Source organism: Triticum dicoccoides, chromosome 4A (genome assembly GCF_002162155.2).
Source record: "Triticum dicoccoides isolate Atlit2015 ecotype Zavitan chromosome 4A, WEW_v2.0, whole genome shotgun sequence".
Taxonomy (NCBI): domain Eukaryota; kingdom Viridiplantae; phylum Streptophyta; class Magnoliopsida; order Poales; family Poaceae; genus Triticum; species Triticum dicoccoides.
This window is the reverse complement of record NC_041386.1, coordinates 126544817-126559979: the sequence shown is the minus strand read 5'-3', so window position 1 is coordinate 126559979 and position 15163 is coordinate 126544817. Positions and strand designations below refer to the sequence as shown.

The 15163-nt window shown below is 46.8% G+C and overlaps 1 protein-coding gene across 5 annotated transcripts in view; it reads left to right on the top strand.

The window, feature by feature from the left end:
- The first annotated feature begins 12641 nt into the window (after positions 1 to 12641).
- Positions 12642 to 15163, top strand: part of LOC119285382 (lipid phosphate phosphatase gamma-like) — a 31217-nt gene continuing 28695 nt past the window's right edge. For 4 of the 5 annotated variants that reach the window (XM_037564644.1, XM_037564643.1, XM_037564645.1 and 1 more), the window contains exons 1-2: positions 12642 to 13266; positions 14037 to 14247. In XM_037564644.1, coding sequence (XP_037420541.1) covers positions 12790 to 13266; positions 14037 to 14243 — 684 coding nt within the window. In that variant the 5' untranslated portion in view covers positions 12642 to 12789 and the 3' untranslated portion in view covers positions 14244 to 14247. Of the gene's footprint in view, positions 13267 to 14036; positions 14248 to 14522; positions 14682 to 15163 lie in introns of those variants that run through there. The other variant, XM_037564647.1, reaches the window with a different exon arrangement.

Genomic DNA, 15163 nt, shown 5'->3' with positions numbered 1-15163 from the left:
TGCATTATCATCCAGGAAAGGCCAATGTCGTAGCAGACGCTTTGAGCCGCAAAAGTTATGCCAATACCCTTGTAAGTGGAGGATTTCTGAAGGAGTTAGTCGAGAATCTCAAGGAGCTTCGTTTGGAGATAGTTCCAAGAGGTTTTGTTTTAGCAATGGAGGTTCAGTCTACATTATTGGGAAAGATTCGAGAAGCTCAGAAAGAGGATAAGGAAATCGCTGAGATAAAGTAGAAGATGAGCAAGGGAAAAGCCAAGGGTTTCCGTGAGGATGAGCACGAGACTTTATGGTTTGAGGATCGTATATATGTGCCTAATAATGCGGAGATCAGGAAGTTAATACCTCAGGAAGCTCATGAATCGCCATACTCGATTCAACCCGGAAACACCAAGATGTATTTGGATTTGAAGGAGCATTTCTGGTGGACAGGTATGAAGAAGGATATTGCCGAGTATGTAGCAGTATGTGATGTATGTCAGAGAGTGAAGGCAGAACATCAAAAGCCGGTAGGATTGCTTCAGCCTATGCTGATACCCGAATGAAAGTGGGACAAGCTTAGCATGAATTTCATCACCGGATTACCTAGGACCCGATCAGGATATGATTCAATCTGGGTAGTAGTTGATCGCTCGACCAAGGTAGCTCACTTTATCCCAGTGAAAACCACCTATACAAGCGTGAAGTTGGCCAAGATATATATGACCAGGATCGTATGTCTGCATGGAGTTCCGAGGACCATCGTATCAGATAGAGGAACACAGTTTACTTCGAAGTTTTGGAATCAATTGCACTAGACTTTGGGTACTAGGCTAGAGTTCAATACAGCCTTTCATCCGTAGACAGATGGATAGACCGAGAGAGTCAATCAGATTTTGGAGGATATGTTGAGAGCTTGTGCGCTAGATTATGGATCTAGTTGGGATGACAATTTTCCTTACGCAGAGTTCTCATACAACAACAGTTATCAGGCTAGTTTGAAGATGGCACCTTTTGAAGCCTTGTATGGAAGGAGATGCAGGACACCATTAATGTGGGATGAAGTTGGAGACCGTCGGTTGTTTGGACCAGATTTGATTAAAGAGTCTGAAGAGAAGGTTAAGTTGATTCGAGACAGACTGAAGGTAGCTCAGTCCAGGTAGAAGAGTTATACAAATACTAAACGCAAGGAGGTAGTTTATGAGATTGGAGACCGAGCATACCTTCATGTGTCACCACTGCGAGGAGTTGAACGATTTGGAGTTAAAGGAAAGTTAGCCCCGAGATTTGTAGGACCATACCGAGTTTTGGAACATATGGGAGAGGTTGCCTACAAGTTGGAGTTACCCAAAGGATTGTCGGGAGTTCACAATGTGTTTCACGTTTCCCAGTTGAAGAAATGCCATGCAGAGATGGCCGATATTCCTCTGAGAGATACAATGCCCCTGGAAGCAATTCAGTTGGAGAGTGATCTGACCTACGAAGAGAAACCCGTCAAGATTCTCGAGTTTGCCAGCCGAGTTACGAGCAGCAAGGTTATAAAGTTTTGCAAAGTTCAATGGAGCCACCATACTGAGGATGAGGCCACCTGGGAACGAGAAGAAGACCTACGGAAAGACCACCCACACCTATTTTCTAGCCAACCCGAATCTCGAGGGCGAGATTCATCTTAAGGGGTAGGTTTGTAACATCCCAATTTTTCAATTTGGATGTTATACATAGGTCATCATATGCATATCATATTTTATTTGCATTTTTGGTTGTGACCCTAGAAATCTTAAGCAACTCAAGGACCCAAAGAGAGAGTTGGGGATTTCATTTATTTTCATATTTGAATTTTCTCAAATTTTAAAAGAGGGATCATTTTGATTTTAATATTTTTCTCTCCAAATATTTCCAATATTTAAAATAAAAGAGGGGAGATAATATGACTTCTTCATAACGAGAGGAATACTGGAGGTAAAATTTTAAAATCAAATAACTATTTTATTTGGATTTTATTTGAATTAGAAAAATATGCATTTTTTAAAATTGCATTTTAGGCCAGAGAAATGTTCACTTTGTTCTAAATATTTTATTTAGACGACGAAAATTGTTTTTGGCATTTTTAGATTTTTTATATTTTATTAGGATTTTTCTTCGGTGGAATTTATTTTAAAAAAAAAGTCTTTGTCCGACTGGGCTAAAGGCCCAGCTGAGCCGGGCCGAAGCCCACAGCGCCGCCGCCTTCCTCCCATCGTGCGCCGCACGGACGTCGAGGAGAGTCTGAGCCGGACTCTCGCTCGCGCCAGCCCCCTCTCCAAGCCGCGACGCCGCCCCTCCCCTTTAAAGCCCGACCCCGCCGCCTCCTCTCCACCTCACCCCGCCGCCCTCTCCACCCTGCCACCGCCGCCGCCAGCCCGCTTTGCCTGCTGCCGCTCGCTGCCGCCGCCGCCCGCCGAATCCTGCCGCCTCGCCGTAGCCGCCGTCCCACCGGATCTTGCCGCCAACCGCCGGTTTTCTAGAACTGGTATAAAACCGACAAAACCGTCGCCTCAGTTTTTTTGTTAGATCGGTTAGTTTGGTTTTTTTCGATTTCGCTAATTAGCGAACGTTCACCCGAACATCCCTGTTAGCGAACATGTTCGCCCATTTGTCTCTGATAGTGAACGTTCGTTCGTTAGTACTTTTCTTTTATTTTATTTTCGGCCAGGGACCTATCCGTAATTATTTTTATTGCAGATTAGCCCCTAATCTTCAAACGTTCGCAATTTTTTGCTCGTTTGTCCAAATCCAGTGAAACCAACGCCAAAATCTTCGTCTCGAACCCCTCTTTCCAGTTAACCAACTAGAACATGATTTTGACAATTTAAAATTTGGTTGCAAGCAGATTTGAATTTGAACTTCTTTTGACCACAGTTTGAGTTCGTAGCTCCGATTTGATTGATTCTTTTTGCAAATCGAAGCTCTTCTCTTGTACTTTAGATTTGGATATTTTCTCTTGAGTTTTACCCTTGCATCTACTGTTTGAGTGCTTATGTATGCTATTGTTTGTTTGCAATAGAGTTTTCGGAGTGCGAAGCGTGCTACTACGAGTCATTAGGGTTTTCAGATCATCGGCAAGGCAAGTAACACTTTGATCATATCTCTTATTACCAGTTTTTATGCATTAGTCTCAACCCTACAACATTGCATGAGTAGGATCTGCTTAACATTTGGGTATTGGGAAGTAGTTTTTGAGGTAGTACATATTTCCCATTTCATTCAAACCCTGGGAGTTACTTCTACGTTATGCTTATACTGCTATGCTATGCTCGTAGACGTGGTTTGGTTTGAGTGATTCATGACTGTTGTGAGTATTATTATGAACTATGGGTTTATTTTAAGGTGGCTACTTTAACACACATCTGGGTGGATTGTTTGTGGGCACCTGGGGCAATCCAGTATTGTCCAAGGAGATCCCGGGGAATCCATGTGATCATCCTATGGACCGCCACCCAGGCTCAAAGGGATCATAATGTTATTCATGCTGGAAACTTTCGTGTGCAGACACAAGCCATTATGGGCTCTGGCATAGTTGAGTATGTTGTGTGACCTCTTTCAATGGTAAACTAGCAGATGTAGGGGATGTAGGTGGTACGGTTTACCCGTCGAAAGGGCTAATGCTTCTAAAAGACTGTGTCTCGGTCATCCGTTTCTCAAACATCATGTAGTGCAAGAAATCAACGGAGGAGATCGAGTCTTGTGGGAAAAGTGTGCAAACCTATACAGACTGTACAAACTAATCATGATTAGCCGTGTCCCCGGTTATGGACAATCTAAGTATCTGGTGCTTGAATTATTATGTTGATCTCATCACTTTATTTAATTAACTTGTTGGGTTAATGATTACTTTAATTGGGATTGAGATGGGGTTACAATTCTCAATGTTTTCAACAAACTTTGTAGTTAAATAAAATATATTCCTTTGTTGTAGGAAAAACTAGCTTTCTGCAAAAATAACCATAGAGCCTCCACCAGCCAAATATGCATATAGTTATAGCTGCAACTTGTTCATTGCTCTATAGTGTTATTTTGCCAGCATATTCCATGTGTTGGCCCATTTCGGGCTGCAACATATTATGTTGCAGACTTTTCAGACGAAGAGTAAGGAGCGCTAGGTCGTTGTCTTGCACTCAGCTATGTCGTTGGACTTGATGGACTCATTTTACCTTTGAAGCCTTCCGATGTTATCTTCATTAGATGGCCTTCAGCCATATTATTGTAATAAGCTCTCTTTTGAGATATTCGATGTAATGAGTGTGTGATTGAACTCTGTTATAAATCCTTCAAGACTATGTGTGTCAGCATTACCGATCCAAGGATGACACTTATACACAGAGATTTGACTGTTTGAGGTCGGATCGCTACAATTAAGGCCCGGGAGGATGAACCGCCATGTATGTATGACTTGTGTTGTAAGGTATGTGTAGTTAGTCACCGAGCCGGACACGTTATGTATGAGCCAACCGGGACTCTGTGAACCGTTGGGCGTCAACCAACGTATATAAAGGGACAACCCGGCGGTGGCTTAGGGCAAGAGACAAGAGATCGAGAGCTAGGTCAAGCATATTCGCTCCCTGGTAATCGAAACCCTAGCAATGCAATCCCAAACTGGAGTAGGCCTTTACCTTCATCATGAGGGGCCGAACCAGTATAAACTCTCTGTGTCCTTTGTCCCGTTTGACCCCTTTAAGTTAACCTAGCTGCGATGGCCCTGCGACTAAGTCCTTCTGCTAGGACATCTTCCGTGACAATTCCACGACAGTATTGATATTCCGTGAAGTAAAAAACAAGCAAAAACAACAACTGGCACTGGGCACTATGTCAAAAGGTTAGTCCCAAAAAATGATATAAAGTTGCTATAAAATGAATATAAAACATCCAAGAATGATAATATAACAGCATGGAACAATAAAGAATTATAATACGTTGGAGACGTATCAGATACTAGGGATCAAGCCCTAACAAATTGACTCAATTACATGACAAATCTCATCTAACTCCATCACCTTCCAGCAAGCCTACGAAGGAATTACTCACTCCCTATGGTGAGCATCATGGAATTGTTGATAAGAAGGGTTGATGATGACGACAGTGACGAATCCCCCTCTCGAGAGCCCCGAACAGACTCCAGATAAGCCCTCCCGATGAAGAATAGGAGGTGGCAGCTCTGAATCATAAAACATGATGGAACTTTCTCTCCAAAAATTTCTCCATGATACGGTACTTACGGACTTGGAGGTAGGGAAAACGGAGGCTCAAGGGGCCCACAAGCTCAGGTGGCACGCACTAGGGCGTGCCACCTGAACTTGTGGCTCTATGGTGGCCCCCCACTCTAGTAGATCTTTTCGCCAATAATTTTTATATATTCTAGAAAAAAATCTCTATACAATTTCAGCCCAATCTGAGAACCTTTATTTCTGCACAAAAATAACACCAAGGTAGTTGTACTAAAAACAGTGTCGGTCTGGGTTAGTTCCATTCAAATCATGCAAATTAGAGTCCAAAACAAGAGCAGAAGTGTTTGGAAAAGTAGATATGTTTAAGACATATCAATGCAGCAAGGTGGCCCAATCCTTTTATTGCAAAGGACAAGTTGGGCGTACTTCTTATAGTGAGCTAAGTGTTCTCAAGGACACATGCGTATCTCATCTAGTTAACTTCATCATGATTCGTTAATTTGCGTCCACCACTTTAATAAATTGTTATGTGGGTGGACCTGTGTTAGGGTGTCGTTCTAACTCGAACAAAGAACCCACTTATGATTACCCCCTCTCGCAAGCATTCGCAACTATGAGAGAAGAATTAAGATAAATCTAACCATAGCATGAAACATATGGATCCAAATTAGCCCCTTACGGAATAGTGCATAAACTAGGGTTTAAGCTTCTGTCACTCTCGCAACCCATCATCTACTCAGTAATCCCACAATGCCCAAGCATGGTAATGTGTCATGTAGTGGACGCTCACATGACACCACTACAAGAAGAACAACATAGCATATCATCAAAATATTGAACGAAAACTAACTTCACATGATTACTTATAATAAGACTTCTCCCATGTCCTCAAGAACAAACAAAACTACTCACAAATAATATTGATGTTCGTGATCAGAGGAGAATAATATATGATTAACAATCTGAACATATGATCTTCCACCAAATAAACCAACTAGCATCAACTATAAGATGTAATCAACACTATTAGCGAACCCTAGGTACCAATCTGAGGTTTTGGGCAAATATTGAATATAAGAGATGAACTAGGGTTTAGAGATGAGATGGTGTTGGTGAAGATGTTGATGGATATGAGTCCTCCCATGATGAGAGTAATGTTGGTGGTGACGATGGCTCAATTTCCCCCTCCCGGAGGGAAGTATCCTTGGCAGAATCGCTCCGCCGAAGAGTAAAAGTGCTCTTGCCCAGGTTCCGCCTCCAGATGGCGGAGCTTTGTCCCAAAAGTCTTCCTCTTATTTATTTTTCTATGGCATTTGGCTTCATTTAGGAGAAGATGAGCCTCAGAGGCTTGCTGGTGGTCGCACAAGCTCAAGTGGCGCACCCTAGGCTCACTGGTGGGCCCCCTCAGGGAGCTTTTTCTTCCAGTATTTTTTATATATTCCAAAATAAATCTCCCATAAAATTTTAGGTCATTTGGAGCTCCGGAGAATAGCTATCTGATGACCCACAAGTATAGGGGATCTATCATAGTCCTTTCGATAAGTAAGAGTGTCGAACCCAACGAGGAGCAGAAGGAAATGACAAGCGGTTTTTAGTAAGGTATTCTCTGCAAGCATTGAAATTATCGGCAATAGATAGTTTTGTGATAGGATAATTCATAACGGGTAAGGAGTAACAAGTGTAGCAAAGGTGCAGTAAGGTGGCCCAATCCTTTTTGTAGCAAAGGACAAGCCTGGACGAACTCTTATATAAAGCAAAGTGCTCCCGAGGACACATGGGAATTATTGTCAAATTAGTTTTCATCATGCTCATATGGTTCGCGTTCGTTAATTTGATAATTTGATATGTGGGTGGACCGGTGCTTGGGTGTTTTCCTTACTTGGACAAGCCTCCCACTTATGATTGACCCCTCTTGCAAGCATCTGTAACTACGAAAGAAAAATTAAGATAAATCTAACCATAGCATGAAACATGTGGATCCAAATTAGCCCCTTACGAAGCAACGCATAAACTAGGGTATAAGCTTCTGTCACTCTAACAACCCATCATCTAGTTATTACTTCCCAATGCCTTCCCCTAGGCCCAAACAATGGTGAAGTGTCATGTAGTCGACGTTCACATAACACCAAGAGGAAATATAACATACATCTCATCAAAATATCTAATGAATACCAAATTCACATGATTGCTTATAACAAGACTTCTCCCATGTCCTTAGCAACAAACGTAACTACTCACAAAGCATGTTCATATTCATAATCAGAGAAGTAATAAATATCATTAAGGATCTGAACATATGATCTTCCACTGAATAAACCAACTAGCATCAACTACAAGGAGTAATCAACACTACTAGCAACCAGAGGTACCAATCTGAGGTTTTGAGACAAATATCAGATACAAGAGATGAACTGGGGTTTGGAGAGGAGATGGTGTCGGTGAAGATGTTGATGGAGATTGACCCCCTCTCGATGAGAGGATCGTTGGTGATGACGATGCCTTCGATTTCCCCCTCCGGGAGGAAAGTTTCTCCGGCAAAACAGCTCTGCCCGAGCCCTAGATTGGTTCTACCCAAGTTCCGGCTCAAGACAGCGGCGCTTCATCCCGAAAGCTCTCCCTTGATTTTTTTTCCAGGTCATAAGACACCATATATCATAAGGGGCACTGAAGACCTGCCAGGGGCCCCACAAGCCCTAGGGGCACGCCCCTAGGCTTGTGGCCACCTGGTGGGTTCCCTCTGGTATTTTCTTCGCCCAATATTTTTTATATATTCCATAATAATTCTTCGTAAAATTTTAGGACTTTTGAAGTTGTGCAGAATAGGTCTCTCAAGTTTGCTCCTTTTCGGTCCAGAATTCCAGCTGCCTGCATTCTCCCTCTTTGTGTAAACCTTGCAAAATAAGAGAGAAAAGGCATAAGTATTTTACCATAATGTGTAATAACAGCCCATAATGCAATAAATATCCATATAAAAGCATGATGCAAAATGGACGTATCACTATCTCTGTCGTAGCTCTTTTCAGGTCCAGAATTCCAGCTGCCGGCAATCTCCCTCTTGTGATAGAACTTGCAATTTAAGAGAGAAAATGCATTAGAATAGCACCTAAAAGTGAAATATAACTTCAAAAATATAAATAACAATAGGAAAACATGATGCAAAATGGACGTATCACTAACTACCTGCACTTCCCCTGAATCCGCTGTAGGCGAACGTGGCAAGGACATGATAGAATCCCCTCACTCATTGGTGTGCCCACTTCGGCTAGACATTAACCACAAAGGCGCACCTAAAATTAGGGTTTCAGATGAGTTTATGGGAAAGGGGTCCCGAAGGGCTTAAATAAGGTGGGCAGATCAGGATTGAAGAGCTTACTAAGAAATGCGAGCAATGCCGTGATGTCGTTGGTCACTCTTCGATGGCAGAAGAATCTAGATCATCGAGGCAGGAGCTCTACAAGCAGTAGTTTGGGCCTTGAGGGACAATGCGGGTAGAGGAAAGACTATTGGTGTCGTGGCGGACGTTCAGCATTGTCATCTGTAGTTCACCACTAGAGTCAGAGCCTGCGATGAGGGCAGGCTGCAGCGATGGCTGGTCTCTGGTAGGTGGGGGATGCTGCTCGAGGTAGTGTGCAGTCTGCCGTTCACAAATGAGAGAGAGAGAACATACCCGACCTGTCATATGTTGCCTTGGCCTTACCTGTCATAAGCTACCTCAGTTGCCTCGGTCCCACCTGTCATAATTTGCCTCGGTCCCACATGTCAGGATTTAGAGCATCTCCAGCCGCGCCCCCAACAGACCCTCCCCAGGCGTTTTTGCCGCGCCAGCGCCGAAAAAACGGCCCAGTCGCACCCCTAGAAGCCCGTTTTTCGCCGGCTCGGGCCGAAACTGGTGTCGGCGGACCCAGGTCGAACCCGGCTTCCTGGGGGGCGCCTGGGGCACCGACACAAGTGAAAAAGGGAGCGTGGGTCCGCCCTGTCGGCGAGGCGAGCGCCTCTTCCCGCCGTTTCTTCCTGCGTTTTCCCCACTTTCCTCCCGCTCCTTCCTCCCGCCAATCTCCCTCCCGCTCGCCTCCCTCCCAGCCGGTCGCCATGCCACCGAAGAAGTACGTCGCCCCTCGCGCGGCGGCAACCGCGACTGCCTCCATCGCCCAGCCAAAGCAAAGGAAGCCGAGGGCGGCGCCGGTCAAGCGACCGGGCATGTCAAACACCGAGTGGAGGGCGGAAGTTCAGCGGCGGGAGGCTGTCACCGCCGACCGGCGGAACAGGGCCATCGCCAAGAAGGCCCGCGACAACGCGGCGTGCGCGGCTGCGGCTGCCTCGGCGGACCAAGCCGAGTCCGAGGCGACTCGCGTGGGATGATGAATCCACCCGGAAGCCACGCCTAGTACGCGCCCTGGGGCCAGCAAGGCGTCGGCTCTCCGCAGCCATGGGGATCGCCCTCGCCGGGCTACGCCGACGGGGACGCGCACGGTGGGTTCAACCCAAACGTCACCTTCCCCCATGGATACCCGGCCCAGCGCACGCCCTCTCCCGCCTTCGCCGGCGTGCAGTACCCTCCATACAACTACTTGCCGCCCGCCTACACTTCCTCCCCGACGCCCCCGCTACACCGTGGCCCACTGCCCTTCTCGCACCTCGGCGACACCGACGAGACCGAGTCTGACATAGACGACATCATCACAGCAGGTTCGGCCGCGGCCGCCTTGTCTCCCGGGTTCGTCACCCAGGACGAGGTGGTGGATCTCAGCTACGGCATGGACGGCGAGCTCGGCTACGTCTACGGCGAGGACGAGCAGGAGGAGCAGGAGGAGGAGGAGGAGGAGGAGGAGGAGCCCATGCCTGCGATGGCGAAGGGGCGCAAGAAGAAGAAGAAGCGGGCGGCCAGGACAGGCGAGCCGCGCATCAAGTGGGCGTCCAAGGAAGAGGAATGCCTCGCTGAAGCATGGAAAGTCGTCTGCCTCGACCCGACGACCGGCACGAACCAGAGCATCGACACGTACTGGGACCGCATCAAGGCCGAGTTCGACGAGCGCAAGCTCGTCGACCCCTACTTCAAAGGCGTCTACATGCAACGCGGCTCCAAGGCGATGGCGAACCATTGGGGGCGTATCCAGGGGGCGTGCAACAAATGGCATGGGGTCGTCGAGGAGGTCGCGGCTCACCCGGAGAGCGGCGCCAGCGTCGAGGATCAGGTATGCCATGCCGGCCTCCCGCCTCTCTTCGCCGTGTACGCGCGCCAACTGTTTGTTCCTCCGCGCAGTTGCTGCGCATGTTCGCCCTGTACCGACAGAGCAACAGCGACGCCGAATTCAAGTACCTCCACGTCTACAAGCGCATTGACAAGTGCGAGAAGTGGGCAGAAGTCCGGCGCACCCTCGACAAGGCCAAGGAGACCTACAAGCCGGGCGCGCCGACTCCTGGTGCATCGGAAGAGCGGTCGGATGGCAACAAAGTTGCCAAGAAGGGGAAACACGCCGACGCGGCCACCGCTCGAGTGCAGGAGTCCATCGAGCACTGCCTCGCCGACGCGCAGGCCCGGGCCGTCCTTCGTGAAGAGAAGACCGAGGCGCGGTGGTCGGCATTGATGTCGAGCAGCGCCGTCAAGCTCGACCTGCTCCGGACGAACGTCGCCACGAAGAAGAGAAACACCGATCTGGCTTTCCTGCTGGGCGGGGCGGACATGCTCCAGAGCACTGACGAGGCGGTCAAGGCGTGGTACTTGGCGGAGCGCGGCCTCATCCTGAACCAACTTCCCTCAACAAGGCCGTCGACGCCGACACCGATGTCGACGCCGACCCACACGCCAAGCCCGAGTGATGACGCCTCCACGATATCGCCCAGCAGCACCGAAGCCGCGCCGGCACCGCCCAGCATCGAAGCAGCTCCGGCACCGCCGAGCCCGCGCACGCCGACTCCGCCGACGCCTGAAGCCGACCCCGCCGAGTGATTCGTTGCGCACGCGAACTTGCGGCGCTCTGTTTTTTGTATGCCAGACTACATCCGATCGTCGAACTGTGACTTGTGATCGCCGGATTTGTGGCGTCTTTTGTGATGAGCGGGAACGACCAAGTTCGAATTTTCCGCATCCTGGGGCCGTCGCCTGGGGGCGTGACCGGGAGCTAGGTCGCCCCCAGGGGCCGAGCTAGCGCCGGTTCGCCCCCAGGCCGCTCTTTTTAGGCGCCCTGGGGGCCGAACGGGTGGAGATACTCTTAACGCGTCACCACTATGGGGAGAGAAAGAGAGAGAGATAGAGTGGCCGACCCCACCTGCCAGGATATAACGAACCCGGCTCGCCAAGAGGTAATGGTTAAAGGCTTTTACTGGATGACCGTGCTCCGTTTGGGCTTTTGTGAGTAGAGTGGGTGAAGGAGGGAGGAGAAAAGTGAGCAATGTTAGATGACTGGAGTAAAACTGAGCACAACTAAGCAACCAGGGGCATGAAAATAGAAAACCCTAATTTTATACCTCTTGATGATGCTGATAAACCTTGTTGGACTCTTGAAGCTTATATGATTATCCTACTATATTCTTTTACAACAAAATCAAATGGGGTGGGGTTTCTACCCCTGGTCGGGACAAATTTGGAAAAATAACTGTTCCGCACAGATATATGGTGTTTGTTTAGTTGATGGTTCATATCAAAATCCTTACAAGAGACAATTTGAGTAAAAGAGAACACTTAGCTGATTTAACTTGTCTCTTTTATAATGAGTATGAATATTGCCAATCACTTGCTTTTTGGTTGCATTATTGCAAGACATGTTTCGGAAGATATTGCTGAAACTTTCACTTTTATCTTTCTTGACAATAGAAATGAATTATCTTCTTTGTGGGATAGAGATAATAAGAAATCTGTTATAGGTATGGCTTGTGTCGCCTTCCTCTAGAGCTTATGGGCTATGAGAAATGATTTGTGTTTTCATGGAGCTGTGTGGAAAGATATCTGAATTCTTCTGAGTAGAGTAAGTGTGCTCCTTCATAGATGGATGATTATATGTTTGGATTCTCAATCAAAAATAATGAAGGACTGCCTGCTACTGCTGGATTGAAGAAGAGGAGAGCTTTTAAGGATCGCCTGGTGATGAAGAATAATGTGGGTGCAGGGATTGATCAACGGAGCTTCTATCCAAGAGCCCATTCCAGCTGACGCTGATGATTATGTAATAGATGGTTTTTGTTGCTGAATTTCCTTTGCTCATGTTGTTAGTTGTTTGCTTGTGAATCTTATCAGGTTCAACTACTTTGGCTATAGCCCGAGCTTGCCTCGTTTTTAATAAAAATGAGGCAGGAGAAAGTCCTTTTAAAAAAAATACACTTTCGTGCTTCCATGATTTTATAGGAGTAGTTTTCTCCATGCAGAAGGAAAAGAGACTTGATGGAAATGGCGCCTGAACCAACTCAATCTGGACCATCAGATTCATCCGTAGCTCTAGGCTTCTCCTTGTACCCCACCCCCACCCCCACGCGTCCACCGTGCACGCCCCACTTCTTCTGGCACGTCCGCTCCGCGCACGCGTCTTCACGGCCCGCCGGAAAAGCGCAACGCGCAGATCCCCTACGCGACGCCCCAATCGGAGAAGAGAGGAAAAGGAGAGAGCTCTGCGGCGGAGCCATGTCCGGGCCCGGGGAGTACCAGGAGATGGCCGCGTCGGTGCCGCCGGCGCTCAAGGCCATCACGCTCACCCACGTCCGATACCACCGGGGCGACAGGGTCGGCCTCTTCCTCGCGTGGGTCTCCCTAATCCCGGTCTTCATCAGCCTCGGCGGCTTCATCTCCCACTTCATGTTCCGCCGCGAGCTGCAGGGCATCTGCTTCGCCTTGGGGCTCCTCGTCTCGCAGGTCCTCAACGAGCTCATCAAGCACTCCGTCGCGCAGTCCCGCCCGGCCTCGTGCGAGCTGCTCGAGACCTGCGACTCCCACGGGTGGCCGTCCAGCCACGCGCAGTACACCTTCTTCTTCGCCACGTACCTCTCGCTCTTCGTGCTCCGGCGGTCGCCGGCGAGCCGCGTCATGGCCGCCTTCTCATGGCCTCTCGCGTTCCTCACTATGCTCTCCAGGGTGTATCTCGGCTACCACACCGTCCCGCAGGTCAGAGCCCCTGAATTTTGGATCCGATCTACGCGGACGCGATGGGATTTTGATTATCGATTGATGCACTTCTAACCAATGATTGGGCATTACAATCAGATAATTTAAGACTTCTTCGAAATGCAGGGTTTGCAAAACACTGGGATACTAATTGATATCCTACAGGAATTGAAAGAATAAAAAAAAGTGATCTAACCTTTCTATGAATCAAACATATGGGATTGGGTGGAAAGCAATCCGTATGAATTTTGGCGCTTTCATTCCTTTGATCCGAAGGGCCTTCATAGGAAAAGTTTGTATGGTTGAAATCATAGGGACTATTCACATAGGAATTTGCGTGCCTGTTTGCATTTGAATTTCAATTGGTTGAAATCCATCAATTGAAGCATTCGGATCTAAAACTCAAGAATATTTCTTTGAAAACACAAAAATTACAGCTAAAGCGCTATCCTTATGGCCTCAATAGGTGAATGAAATTCATATGGTTAATCTGTTGGACCTATCTGTTTGCATATGAATTTGAACCATAGGACAATTACATTTTGGGTGGATATGTACTTGAAAGTTGGGTATCTCTCTTCATAGTATACTTGTTCCCGAATCAGCAGTGTGATTCGGCTTAATGGCGTCATCCTTGAGAAAAGTTGGTGGTCTCCCTGCATACCTGCTTGTTTGGAACATTGTTTGGTTTTATTGCTTTTATAATAAGCGAAATGTCATGACTGCCACTGAAAAAACTGACAGATATTTCAATTTGATGGGTTCATTAGGTTTTCGCGGGAGCAGTAGTCGGCCTTGTATTTGGTGCTATCTGGTACTGGTTCGCCAACACCGTTCTTGCTCAATACTTCCCAATGATTGAGGAGAGCGCAATTGGGAGGTGGTTTTATATCAAGGATACTTCACATATTCAAGATGTGCTCAAGTTTGAGTATGATAATGCAAGGGCAGCAAGGAAGAAAGTTGCTACTGATTGAGGATGTAAGCCACGGCATATCTTAACTTTTTGATCATCTGGCACATCTTGCTCCAACATGAATAACCATATCTCTACATCACAAGTACTCTGTTCTGCTCTTACATGAAGTATAAGCTGTCATCATCCATTAAAATGTGCTTCAGATTAGCAGTTTACAAATAGCATATGTAATTAAGTTAGATGCATATCATTTTACCTAATTATTTTTATGGAAGGGTTTTAGGTTCTTTGTGATATGACCACCTCATAATCCCCACATATCAACTTCTTTCTCCAGGAGATAAAATCACCCGACCTACTCACATTATCTGCAAAGTTCAGAAAGGCACTAGGCATAAATTGTTCGTTTTGGGACCTACTTGTGCCTAGCTCGCTTATGTGCTGCTTAGATGTAACACCCCTAGTGTCATGCTACAGTAACCCTCTGTGATTAAGCCTAATCTTTTGGCTAAAGAATGCTTAATCACATCTGTTCAATATCTCTTTTCAACTCCCATCTGAATTCAAATTCAAATCATAAGTGAAACTTGAAGTTGCACAAAAGTTGCTGGAAAAATGTTCATCATTTAGCAAATATTCCAATGCAATTTGATGTAATTAAAAACAACATCACTCCTATGCTAAAATGGACACTAACTTTTATAACAGTCCATTCCAGCAATTTAAAATGCAAATTCATTTATGAAAATTCCAAATGGATCTAAACCTCTCCCAAAAATAATTGTGGCAGTGCCTAAAAATGCACTGGACTTTTATGATCCAGTTTCACATTTTTCCTGAACCATTAAGGTCCCCAGATAAACCTTTTCCTCCTCTGGTAATTAAAGAAAAGAAAAAGAGAAGTAGAGGAGAGAGAGAGAAAGCCCTGCACCACTTGGGCTTCGGCCCACCCGAGCCAACTGGCCCAGCAGGCCGACC